The sequence below is a fragment of the Aulonocara sp. 'chitande type north' Nkhata Bay genome, linkage group LG18 (genome assembly GCF_057382095.1).
Source record: "Aulonocara sp. 'chitande type north' Nkhata Bay isolate Kocher_YH1m ecotype deep benthic linkage group LG18, A_spYH_male_GT1.1, whole genome shotgun sequence".
Classification (NCBI taxonomy): Eukaryota; Metazoa; Chordata; class Actinopteri; order Cichliformes; family Cichlidae; genus Aulonocara; species Aulonocara sp. 'chitande type north' Nkhata Bay.
Window position 1 is genome coordinate 3873346 of NC_141361.1, and position 13507 is coordinate 3886852.

Here is a 13507-nt window from a genome sequence, read left to right on the forward strand (position 1 = left end):
TAGCGTATTTTTGTGGCTGCTTTCCTTGTTTGTCTTTACTTCCTGTGTGTGTCCTTGCTCTTTTGTCAGTGCCTGGTTCACACCAGTGTGTAACTGTGTAATCACTCCCTGCTACGTAGTTTATTTTGTCTTTCCCTTTGTCGAGTTCCCTGTTTAGGCTTCCTTAAGTTTCTTGTACTCAAGTTTGTTTCATCCTGTGAAGTTCCTTGGACTTTGTGTATCCTGGTGTTTGCAAACGGGCACTGAAGATTCATTTTTTTATTTACGCCTGTCATTCCCTCCAGGTAATACACAACACCACGGTTCTTCAGGGGGCCACGGCAGGGCGACCGTGGCTCAGGGGGTTGGGAATCGCATCTGTAACCGGAAGGTCGCTGGTTCGATCCCTCGGCTCTCTGTCCTGGTCGTTGTGTCCTTGGGCAAGACACTTTACCCTACTTGCCTACTGGTGTTGGCCAGAGGGGCCGATGGCGCGATATGGCAGCCTCGCTTCTGTCAGTCTGCCCCAGGGCAGCTGTGGCTACAACTGTAGCTGCCTCCACCAGTGTGTGAATGTGAGAGTGAGTGAATGAATAGTGGTATTGTAAAGCGCTTTGGGTGCCTAGAAAAGCGCTATATAAATCCTATCCATTATTATTATTATTATTCATTCAAAGATGGATTTGTGACTTAGCTTCTTTGCACATGCTTTCTTGACTGCCCTTTGCATCACTTTAAGGGGCCTGTGCACAACACAGAATGTAACTTAGTTCCTACCCCAAAAGGAACAACAATATATAAAGGAAATAAATAAAATACATAAACACAATAAATTAAGAATATTGACATTTATGGCAGTTAAAACATCACTTGCCTCTGCACCACCTCTATCTCTCTACCAAACCTGACTCTACTCTTCCTCCACCCTCCCTCATCCTCTGTCTAGCTGAACTTAATTCTTGGTTCTCCTCCAACTTTCTTAAACTCAACAGCAATAAATCGGAACTTCTTCTGGTTGGCACTAAACGACTGCTATCCAGAATTAACAATTTCTCTCTCACCATCAATAACTCGCTGGTCCCTATCTCTCCCTCTGTGAAAAGCTTGGGTGTCATTCTCGATAGCACATTATCCTTTAACTCACATATCAATAATATTACACGTGCAGCATATTTCCAACTCCGTAACATTAATCGCCTCCGCCCCTTCCTCACACCTCACGCCACTGCCATTCTCATCCATAATCTTGTTATCTCTAGAATTGACTACTGCAACTCATTATTATTTGGCCTTACACAAAAATCTATCAACAAGCTCCAACGTGTCCAGAACTCTGCTGCCCGTATTATTACTAGGACTTCTTCTACCCACCACATCTCCCCAATCCTGAAGCAACTTCACTGGCTCCCGGTCAAATTTCGCATCCATTTTAAAATAATTCTGTATACATTCAAGGCTATTCATTCTCTCTCTCCACCGTACCTCTCTGACTTATTACAGATGAAGCTCCCATCCCGCTGCCTCAGATCTTCATCTCTCTCTCTGTTCCCTCTGCTCGTCTGATCACAATGGGAGGGAGGGCCTTTAGCTGCTCTGCCCCTCGACTTTGGAATTCCCTACCCCCGGACCTCAGAAATATTAGTTCATTCTCTCTTTTTAAGTCCACCCTCAAAACTCATCTGTTTAAAATTGCCTATTCTTAAATTTCTGTATGTTTTTAACTTTTATCTTCTATTTTTATCATTGTGTATATTTCCAGTTTTTATCTGTTGTACAGTGTCCTTGGGTGCTTTGAAAGGCGCTATTTAAATAAAATGTATTATTATTATTATTATTATTATTATCCAGACTGGGGGAGCCAGGCATCAAACCACCAACCTTCCGATCAGTAGATGACCTGCTCTACCTCCTGAGCCAGATGAAAACAATCATGTTTTTGGGATTTCCTTACCTGGATGATTGAGCATGGATCAAGACAGCAGCTGTAATATTTGACAGATAGCTGCACTAAAAATGCCCAAGAAACTACAGTCAGTGGCTTCAGTTAGTGGAGGTGACGAAAGATACTCCTAACTCCTGAATCCAAATGAGTGAGTTTTAAACAGATTCTAGCCCCGTTTGGTTGTTATATAGGGTGAACTTAGTTACACGTGCTACAGTGTATTTTGTAGCCTGCTGTAAATATGGTTACTTTAGCTGTAACAATGGGTATTTTAACATGGGAGTCAGTGGGGATCGACTCACTTTGGGATCCAGCCTCATGTGGCCGTAAGAGGAACTGCAGTCCACTTCTGCACTGGCTTCGTTTTACAGCCCTGGAGGTTGAGGCTTGGACTAAAACGAGCCTCCTCCACTGCAGCAGTATGTAAATATGACAGAGGATAATAGGAAGCTACAGAGCAGCCCAGGGAAATCATAAACAGTGTGTAGGCTATGCTTAAGCGACACCGTTTAATCCCAAATTTGGGCAGCTGAGAAGAGAGAGAGTAAAAGGAGGGGGGCAGACAATGGAGGGGAGAGAAAGGAAAAAAGACAAAGGAGGAGAAGAGCGTGGGATGATAGGGACGGTTAAGATGAGGGGAGCGCACACACACGCGCGCGCGGAGGTGTGACGTCAAACTGGAGCGTAGCTGACACGCTCGCCCCCCGGTGCAACTCGCTGACCAGTCTCCCGCTCTCTGCAAATCAACTCCACGCGGGTGCTACTGCACGCCCTTTAAAAAAAAAAAAAAAACACCGTAGGAGGAGTAAGAGGAGGAGAAGGAGAAAGAGCCAAACCCGGGAGGTCTCACGCGGAGAGAGACGGCTCGCGGGAGGACGAGGAACTGGAGGAGGAGGAGGAAGGAGGCTTCGCTCTCTGTCAGCCTCGCGCGCACAGCACGCGGAGGCAGAAGGCATTATTTACTGGACGCTTCCCATGGAGACGCTCTCCGTCTCGCGCGCCGTCCTCTCAGAAAGAAGCGGGTAGGATTGTGACCGAGGGCGGCTCTCTCAGATCTCACAGCCAGGTGTTGCATCCCCCCCGTTTCGATGGGGAGGCCTGAGGAGGGTTGAGTGGCTCGCGCTCTCGACTTTAATCTGGAGTCTCGCGCGCAACAACAAGTTGATATTTCTGAGTCGTCGCCGAGTTTCTAAGAGAACAAGATTTTTGGATGTTTTTTCGTGTTTTTTTGCTCCTCTCTGAGTTGCTGACCTCACCGCTGTCTGGATCTGTGTACTCGCGTGTGTGTGTGCATGTGTAGAAGACAGAAGACTGGAATTAATGTGAATATTCGTGCTGCAGGCGCAGATAGGACAGCCATGGCACGGTAAAGCGGACCGAGCTGTGCCAACGACGCACGAGCCATTTGGAAATCTGGTCTCTGTGCCGCGTGCACTCCTCGTGTCCCCGCCTCGTTTTTCCCGCTCCTGGATTGCCGCGGCACCCCGATGGTGCGGACGGTTGGTGGCTCGAGCTTGGACACGCCACCCGGTGATTGTTGTTGTTATTGTTGTTTTGAGACGCTTCTGACGATGCGCGCGGTTCATCTTGGAGATGTTTTTCCTTTCCAGTAGGATTTCTGTGCGGGTTTTTTTCGTTTTTGGAATCGTTCGCGCGACAATGACCTCCAACCCAAGAGAGAAGCACGCGCCCCCAGTTCAGTGCGCACGAGAGGACGTTGTCTCCCCCAAAATCGCCGAGCTCCTTAACGCGCGGGAAGGGTGGGTTACGAGCCTGTAATCAGTGCGGCGAAGACACACACAGACAAACGGGACCAGCGCGCGCGGTGGCAGCTGCCATGGAGCTGTCAGAGGTCCGATGCTCCAGCGCGAGCGAGGAGCTGTACACCATCAACAAGACCCCGAGCAGCAGCAACAACAGCAACAGCAGCGGCAGCGCGCGACCCAAACGGCTGCTGTGGCAGAACGCGGTGCGGCACATCACCGAGCAGCGCTTCATCCACGAGCAGGGCGGGGGAGGGGTGAAGGGCATCGGGCCGGACGAGCCCTACGACCCGAGCCAAGGGGCGCGGAAGCAGTCGGCAGGGCGGACGTCGGTGGGAGACCGGCACAACAACGGCGGGACCAAAGTGTTCCCGGAGCGCGCCAGCAGCGACCTGGGCTTCCTGCAGATCGACTGCGCGCCGAGCAACTCAGACTTCTTCCTGAACTGGGGCTACACGTATCGGGGCGTGATCTTCCCCACGCTGCGCAACTCCTTCAAGTCCCGCGACCTGGAGCGGCTGTACCAGCGCTACTTCCTGGGCCAAAGGCGCAAGTCGGTGGTGGTGATGAACATCCTGGACGTGGTGACCAAGCTCACCCTGCTGGTGCTGCACCTCACCCTGGCCTCCATCCCCATGGACCCCATCAAGGGGACGCTCCTGGGCTTCTTCACGGGCATCGAAGTTGTTATTTGTGCCTTAGTGGTGGTGCGAAAGGACACCACGTCGCACAGCTACCTGCAGTACAGCGGCGTGGTCACCTGGGTGGCAATGGCCACGCAGATCCTGGCGGCAGGGCTGGGCTACGGGCTGCTGGGCGACGGGGTGGGGTACGTTCTCTTCACTCTGTTCGCCACCTACAGCATGCTGCCGCTGCCGCTCACCTGGGCCATCCTGGCCGGCCTGTTCACTTCGGGGCTTCACATCCTGGTCCAGCTGCTCATCTCCAAGAATGTGCAGCTCTCCAGCAACCAGGTGAGCCTTCGACATACCCTGCTTTCACGTCTCCTACATTCCTCTGCTCTGTCTTCTTTCGTTTGCCCGAAGCAGCTGCTTTATCTTCCTCTTTCTCCTCCCTGAAACTTTATCTTTTTACGGAGCGCTGATATTTACCGGAACTCTCAGCTGTGTGATGATGTTTCACTTTCCAAACCTACAGTCAGTTTATGTGCAGCTGGCACGTGTGTTTTCCCGTCTTTTAGAGCGCACAATTACAGTCGTAGACTCCACGACCAGGTGTGAATTTACCTGAGATGTTTTGTGTCGCCTGTGCTTCCCCGACTCTGGCTCAGGTGGTTTGATTTTTTCGTGTTTTAATAATGAAATGCGTCAGTTTGTGACAGCAGCCTGGTGTGACTGCCTCAGAGTGCTGCAGGTTTCAGCACCAGGAGCTGTCCAACACATACAGACACACACACAGACACACACACACACACAAAGGAGGGCCTGAAATGCAGCTGAGCTCCACATAGGTTTAGCGCCCCCTGCGGGTGAAAACAATAACTTTAATCTTTTTTGGTAAAAATGCATCAAATTCCAGGAGGTCTTTTAGAGTCAGATGCTTCATATGGAAGTGTGCAGGTGAACAGCCGAGAGGGTGATATTTCTAAATGTGCTTGCCTTTGATTGTCAGACTGTCTTATGGCACCATCATCATATATGTCTGAGTCCCTGAAAGCACCAAGAAATGAACACAGAGCTCTCAGAAAGCTTCAAATAACCGCAGCAGTCTGTCAACATCGACTGAAGAGCTGATCATCAGATGTGGAAGTAAACAACGCAAGCTAATGAAGCAGAACACGATTCTGAGCAGTTTTGTTGCTACTTAGTATCTGATTGATGGCGAGAGAGTGAGCGGCATGTTGCTGTAATCCATTAGTGGCCTGTCGTTGAACTTTCCCTCGAGGAGGGAGATGTTACAGCTCAACTATTTGATTTCTCAGCTCGTTTTGTGGAATCTTTGCTTTACACGGCTCTCGGTTTACAGACTGAAACTTAAATTCTATTTCAGTTCAGTTTGTGTTTGTGTTTATAAGGTAAAGACTCTACAATCTAAGACAGACAACACTAACAATATGAGCATCGACACTGGGGAGGAAGAACTCTGTTTTAGCTATTTGCTGTTACATGTAGGGGGTTGATGAAGAAACGACAAACAATAAACAGAACTATTAATCATAGGCAGGTAAAAATAGGTGCCTCTGTTCTGTCGGAGGTTCCTTCCTCTTAAAAGGGAATTATTTTTTCCCACTTTTTCCCAACTGCTTGCTCATAGGGGGCTGACTGATTGTTGGGATTTTCTTTCTAACTTTGCAGGGTCTTTATCTTACAATATAAAGTATCTTGAGGCGAATGTTGTTGAAAATATGTATGTAAAGTTGAACCAATTTAATTGAATTTAATTAAAAGTTTGGATCTTAAAAGTAGACAGGGTGTCTTCTGAACCCAAACAGGAAGCTGCTTCCGCAGGAGCGGAGCCTGCGTCCTGTTCTGCTTTTGGAAATTTCAAATCAGTTGCTTATTTGTTTGTTGTGACCTATACAGTCAAAAACATTCAAATCTCAAAGCTGGGTCCATGTTGCTGCAGTAAAGAATCGTTCCAAAATGTCCAGGCTCCACATCCAGTTTGACTCCCAAATGAAATCAATCATAATTTTGGTGAAAAATGTACAGAAATCTGCCCATAACGTTTGGTAATCCTGCTAACAAACAGTCAGACAGATAATCTGAACCACTGAAGCTTCTTGAACCTCTTTGGCAGGATTAAATTGTTATTTTGAGATTTATGCAGGCAAAGGGATAACTTTCTTTTTTAAGTTTAGGGATTTTATGAATTGATGCAAAGCAGTCAGTGAGTGTGTCCTGGTACTGGCGACCAAGTGCTAACCCTGCAGTAATCCACAGTAATGTGCTGAAATGATATAATTGCAAGTTAAACCTTTCACTGCATGGTTTGCACACTAAAATATTTGACTCCCTTTTTTCTTTTATCTCGTTGAAAAGCTCAGGAGGTATCGAGAGTGTTTTCCATTAATCAGAAAGCCAATGATTTCATTCAGAAACTGGCCCTAACATCACTGGTGCCTCTCTACGATAATGTGGTGTATTTCTATTATAATAAATGCAGTGTGAAGAAGTGAATGTGGTTTGTATTGCAGCACTTTGTGTGTTCAGTAAAAAAAAGCTTTTAAATGCCGTCCATTTGTGCTTTGTTTTCTTCCTGTTTGCTGTCACGAGTGAAAGTTCAAGTCAGCGTTGTTATTCATCAGTTGAATTCTGACAACGTGGTTTGTTTGGTGCTAACAGAGTCTGAGGATTGTCGTGTGAGCGCTGAGATAAATTGTTGGGTTGGTCAGAGGTTTTCTTCCACATCCTGCAGACGTCCCTGAACTGTTGGTTTCGGTTTACAGACGACCTGCTCTGCTCGTTTCTAGGCCCATTTTGTCCATTCGTGGACGTCACCCTCCCGCTAGATCAACATTTCTGATTGGCTCCCATCATATTAGGGACATCCATTCAGTATGACATCATACCGAGGCAAGAGTAAAAAAAAAGTCTGAATCCTGAGCTGCTTTTTTGCTCACTTTGATTCAGTTTCCTCGTTATTTGAAACTTGGTTTAATATCCATCATTGGAACAGTTTATATATGACAGAAAACCAGGAAAAGCAGAACGCAGAGCTTAAAGTCTCTCGCTTTGGATTTGTAAATGGGAATCATTTTTATGGAGAACTGTCATAAAGTAAGAACGGCATAATTTACATACTTGTTGTTCTTAGAAACCTTTGTGTCAGTCCAGGAGTCATGTTGCTATACTGCAAATAATATGATTTTTGTTTTTATAGCATTGGTTTGACTAATCTGGCCATCATAATAACGCTTTATTTTAGGAATCAGCTGTTTAAAAGTCTGAAAGATGCATAGCTTTTGGAAATTTCATGCAATGTGTTATCAATGTGTTATATTGTTATCACAATAGGTTCCTTTGTAAAAAAAATGTGTGTTTTCTCGAAGTGTGTAGTGAGGAGCAACAACAAACATCAAAGAAGCAAAAACAGAGATGCTGCAGATGGTTGTGTGTGCGCTGGTAGACGCTCTCACCTGAGGTGGATTATTCAGTGAGTTTAACTGCCTGTGATTATGAGTCTTCGGTCTGATGAAAACGTCACACAGCCTCTCAGATGTGTTTTCTTTTGACTTGACGTATTTCTTTTAAGATGAGTGTGAAATGCTCTCGAGTGCTGTGCACATCTCATTTCAGAATTAGCTCCTCACATCAGCAATTAGCTACGAAATATATTTTATAAATCAGCCGTCAGCTCTTTCATGTCTGGCAGATTTCCCAGAGTGACTTGTAATACTTGAAAGGAGCGTAGACGAACATGTGACGGGCAACTCGATGAAGAGCTCTTATACTTGGTCTTGAAATGCATTATTTTAGGGTTATGCAGAAACAAACACACAACATGAAGCCCAAAGCTACAGATCAAAGCGCATACACACAGCGTGTCTCTGGTCTGGAAGGATAATTCAGGTTAATTTATAATGTGTCCACTGTGGCTCTGTGCTCACTTTTCTGTCTTCACCTCTGTTGGAAAGATTTGGGGAAACATGGGACTCCCTGCAGCTCCCAGTAAAACTTGCTTAGACAGTTTATGGAGTCTGACTCAGAGATGAAAACTGAACATACCCCCTGCAGTAGGGCAGGGAGATTAATTGGATTTTAATTTTAATTAAGATTTTGGCTTCCGATAATGAAAACAAGATGATTAGGATAAAACAGTTTTTCCAGTAATTTTTTGCTAAAAATCACAATATTGTCTTGTTATAAGCCGCGGGGGGAGGGGGCTCTGAAAGCTTCACTCACAGTTTATTTCAGCTTGAGCTGTGATGCTGGAAAGAAAGTCATCAAATCTGTAGCCTGTAGGCTTATTGTTACCTTTTATGACTTCGGCTGAGGAGTCATATTTGTTACCCATCGGCTGAAAAAGGCTGCTGGGGTATTGTTGTTACTCTGCTGGTGAGCTGATGAGCGGGTGGCGTGGAAAGCCAAGTTTGTCAATGAGATAACTCGAGAATGAGGCGACATAGGAGCTTCAAATTGATATCCCAGGTTCAACTACTAAACATCTCGGACAAGTTTGAAACTAAGTGACCTCAACCTCAAGGTCAGAGGTCAAGTTTTCTGCTATAACTCAAAGCTACCACAGAAAAGAGTAAAAACTCAGGTCAGAACATCAGCAATCAGCAGAAGTGCTGCTTCACTGACTGCAGCTGGATTCGTTACTATCGATGACTATCGTGCTGTTAGGCACATTCAGCTGTCAAGGACGTATCGTACACAAACTCTGCAGCTTCTTAAAGTTTTTCTGTGTTCAGCAGTCGAAGGGAAACCACTATATTTGAAATAAGGTGATGATTTGCACTTTAAAGTACAATGTGGCACAGTTTGTTAGCTCTCAGCTCAGCAGTTCTCAGTATTGGAAAGAGGATTAATGTTAAACTGTTTTTTATCTTCTTTGTCAGATTCGGGTATTTCAGGCTTTATAAGCATCATTACGTATTTTTGTTGTTGCTTGAGCTCTTTTTAATTTCACATTTTGTTCTCTTGTATAATAAAAACTGAGCTAAACAGTTAGTCGATCATTAAATTGGCTTTTTGTTGCCGATGGTGCGGACCTGCTTTTGTCCATCATTATGAATTCACTAACTGTGTATGTGTGGTTTGGACTCCTTAGCTTGGACAGGTATATATATATATATGTGTGTAATTTTCACAGTTTTAGATTTGACTTTAACTTAAATGCTTTGAATCTTTGGCATTTTATGGTGATGATACCATTCAGTGTTTGAATGCTTTAGAGCTCGTTGAATTATCTTTCTCGGGTAATTCTTCGGTGAGCTTCTTTGACCGTTTGTTAGCAGAATACATCTAAATTATAAACAGAGACTTGCATGTATATTTGATCATAGGTGAGGCTTTGCCCAACTTAGAAGGGATTATTGTTCGGATTTGACATAGATATGCATCCTGGAAAGAGTGACATTACCCCAGGAATTACTGGAAATACTGGTTTAGGTGAGGGAGCTACCTGCTTACATGTCACCCACTCGATAGCAGCAAATGCTCTGATGCACTGGAATATTAGCTTTACCATTCCCATACTGGTGCAATCTAGTATCTCACAGGCTTTGTGCTATAGAGCTGGCGGGTTAAAGACTAGCCAGACATCCACCCCTTTCGGTAATGTTTGGCAGATTTTGGGTGCATGTGTGAAAATGGTTTTAAAAACAAATGTAGTATAAATGTAGTCATAAATGACTGCAAATGCATTAGAGACACTGAAATAAAACAAGGTCATCTTTATTTGGTTTGTTCAAAGGCAACAGTAGGAGAATAACAGCCAGATGTTTAAAAAGTCCAGTCGCTGGATGCAGCGTATGGTCTGCATGCGTCTCTGGAATTCTACTGGAGGGATGAACCTACAGCTGGTCGATAGGGAAAAAACTCTTATTGCAATAATGTTTTTAGTATCAGTCGATATCGATAAATATAACCGTATAAATAAAATCACAAATTTTTTTCAGGCATAAGGTTTTTTTCTTTTACTCCTGAGATTTTATTCCAACCACACGATTGGTTCAGCACGGCGCTGTTCTCATTATCATTGGCCTTTTGTGTTGTCTGTCAAAACGTGGATGAAATGAGCTCCATTGACTTTATGTTGATCATGTTTTTTATCACTGTTGAAGGTTTCACCGTCCAGCTTTGCATGGGTCCACAGTCCCCTAAAGAAGGTGTTAGGATACAGGCTGGCACTCAGAACATGACTGTACTGATGTTGCAGTGACCGTAGTGGACCCAACCCACAGCGTAACAGAGCCTCACTGAAGGGTCAAAGATTTCGTTTTCTTAAATTTGTCACTTATAGTAGCTCACAGACTTTTTGGGAATTCTAAGTGCTGCAGCATTAAAGCTCTCTGAGCATGCTCAGTGAGATTCATGTGATCTCGTGTGAGGCCTTATCTTCCCACTGGTGTAAATGGCCTGGTACTTATTGCCAGGGATTGAACCACCAGCCGTCACAGGCTCGACCTCGTGAGCTGCTGAATGCTCGTGCCTCTGTGTGGCTGTGTAGCTGACTAAAGCTGTGCAGCTGGCTGTAGGCTGTACTGACTGGCTGTTGTTGTGTAGCTCAGGGTGCATTTCCCAGCTCCCCCACCCGGCGGGGTTCAGCTGTCGCTCTGCTCGCTGCCACCGAACCAGCGAGCTTTTTCTGTGTCGGAGGTCGATAGTTTTAAAGAGGCTGCTGTAAGCTGGATTCAGAGGCTGATGCTATGCTTTGCAGTAATTGATTACAGTTTAATGACTTTTCAATAAAACCTCTGATATTTCATAGACTCAGCAGGCCATGAAAGCGTTTCCATTCACTTCTGTCAATAGGTCATGGTTGCACTAATCACTTATCCCCCTTCAGTAACTCTGGAGCAATACTATAACATGTTTATCACATTATGTGTTTAGCTTGATCCACTGCTTATAAGAAAAACATTTCTTTGATTAACAAGCTTCTTGGGATTTCTAAGAAACCATGAGTTAGAGGTATATCAGACATACTGAGCGGTAGTAAGAAAAAACTGCACAGATTTAGCACTAGCTTTATTTTAGATTCAGCTGAGTGTTACACTAAGGCCAGTAAATTACAAGTGAATAGTCCCTGTGCTCTTATTTTGAAAGTTTAGTCTTTCATTTCCCTGTTAGAAGACTGGGTGGGTGCAGCGGTGCATGTCCTCATCATTCAGCTGCCATCATCGAGTCACTGAACTTATCATTTAAATGATTTTATAGGATCTTTTTGTATATATATGCAAACACATCGCTCCAGCTTTCACTCCCTAACCACCGAAACACAAAACAGAGCGACAGTGACTGTCAATCAGTTATTTAGTCAAAAGTTAATAAAAGATAATGTAGCAATTGTTTTGCCACAATTTATAATGAGAGTCAAATGTTTGATACTTTTTTACGTTTCTTTTATCATTAAGCTAAATTTGTTTGGGTTTCACAATATTTGAAGACATGTTGTCAGATTAGTGAATCAGGAGATGATTCAAAATGCAGACTCACGGGCAAGATGGTATCAACTAAAAACAACCTTTTTATTGAAGGCGAAGTTACCATGGTTACTTCACCTTCACTAAGTAGCAAAAACAAAGTCCAGGAATAAACATCATAGAGAGATGCTGGGAGCGGTGCGCACAGGAAACAGGAACTATGGGAAACAAGCGTTATCAAGACACACAAGGTGATTAGGGAGGTAAAAACACCAGGGAACACAGCTGGGACCAATCAGGGAAAGGAGACGGGAGAAAGTAAATACCATGTCCACGAGACAGAAGACTACCAAAATAAAATAGGAAGAACTCAGGAAGGGAACATCACTGACAGAAACGTAACTACACACAGGGAACAGAGAGGAGACAGGAAAGGAACATTGTAACAGAAACTGAAAGACAAGCACAAAGCAAACTAACAAACACAACAAACTGAAGAACATCAAAAAGACCTGCAGCACACATCATGAAGACTGCAAAAACATGGTGATGAAGAGGTTTTAATAAACCAAACCAAAACTCCTCAATACTCAAGAAAATAATCAAGAAGTTATTTTGTAGCTCTATAAAATAATTTTTGCGTAAAGTTGCAAGCTACAAAATGATGGTAATCTGGATCAAACTTGTTTTTGGTTTTATTTTACTGCCTCATTAAGTGTCTCAGTGATCAAACCTGTGGCCAACAGGCGTTGTTTTTATCACATATTATCTCACCAAAAGACAAATTAATCGTTTTCTTTACAGGACTTTAAATTGTTCAACCCTCAGATTTCTGCCTCAGTGTAATGAAAGTCTGAGTTACTGACATGCAGGAGTGTTTTTGAAGTTCAATAATGACTTTATTAATTAGCTTCCACTCATGCTGTGATAAGTCTTAGCTTGTGTCATTATTATAAGTGTTATCTCGCTGGAAAGTCAGCGGGCCGGATGGATTAGTTTAGCGTGGCGAGTTTGTATTAGTTGACCTCTGAGATCGGCGCCTAACATGTTTCGTCTTAACTCGGCTGCAGTGACGTGGTGGCGGTGCAGCTGGATGGACGCAGCAGCAGAGGGAGGATTAGGACGGCTCATACTGAACTCCTGGGGTTAGGAAGACTCGACACGCTGTGAAATTTAACATCCTGAACTCAAGTGGTGCTAATCTGCTCTTATTAATTATGTTTGCGCGAGGATGTTGTGAACAGAATATAAAATCCAGATCAACAATTATACAGAGAGAAGAGACAATAAGGGAATGAGATTGGATGAAGGAAGCTGAGGATTTATCACACTTGCCAGAAGCACAAAGTTAAATAGGTACAAAAACATTTCAGTGGCTTTTGAGGACATTTTGTGAGGTGGCTTGTGGTTATGAGAGCATCTCATCCTTACTGTAGGAAGTAGTCTGGTGGATGGATTTATGATACGTGCTGATTTATGTTAAAGACAAATGAGGACACAAAACTTTGCATATAATAAACTAAATTCTTTTAATGACCAGTAGGGGGCAAATCCTGCAAAAAATCATAATGTATAGAAATCTATGACCCCACCTGTAACTTGATCTCTGACTCGAGTAAACACTTTCCTGACATGTTTATGGTTTCAGTCGCTAGTTTCAAGTCCTTGTGAATAGAACATGATGCTAATTTTTCAAATGATTTTACTAGTTATTTATTACTAGTCTTTAGGGTGGGGCTACCGAGGGATTTAAAAGTCTCCAAAAGTCTC

The 13507-nt window shown here is 44.0% G+C and overlaps 1 protein-coding gene across 2 annotated transcripts in view; it reads left to right on the forward strand.

Annotated features, from left to right (window-relative positions):
• Window positions 1–2530: 2530 nt before the first annotated feature.
• The window catches only part of adcy8 (adenylate cyclase 8 (brain)), a 127976-nt gene continuing 116999 nt past the window's right edge, over window positions 2531–13507 (forward strand). The window contains exon 1 of one of the 2 annotated variants that reach the window (XM_086273318.1): window positions 2531–4658. In XM_086273318.1, the coding sequence (XP_086129444.1) occupies window positions 3759–4658 (900 nt within the window). In that variant the 5' untranslated portion in view covers window positions 2531–3758. The remainder of the gene's footprint in view (window positions 4659–13507) is intronic. The other variant, XM_086273319.1, reaches the window with a different exon arrangement.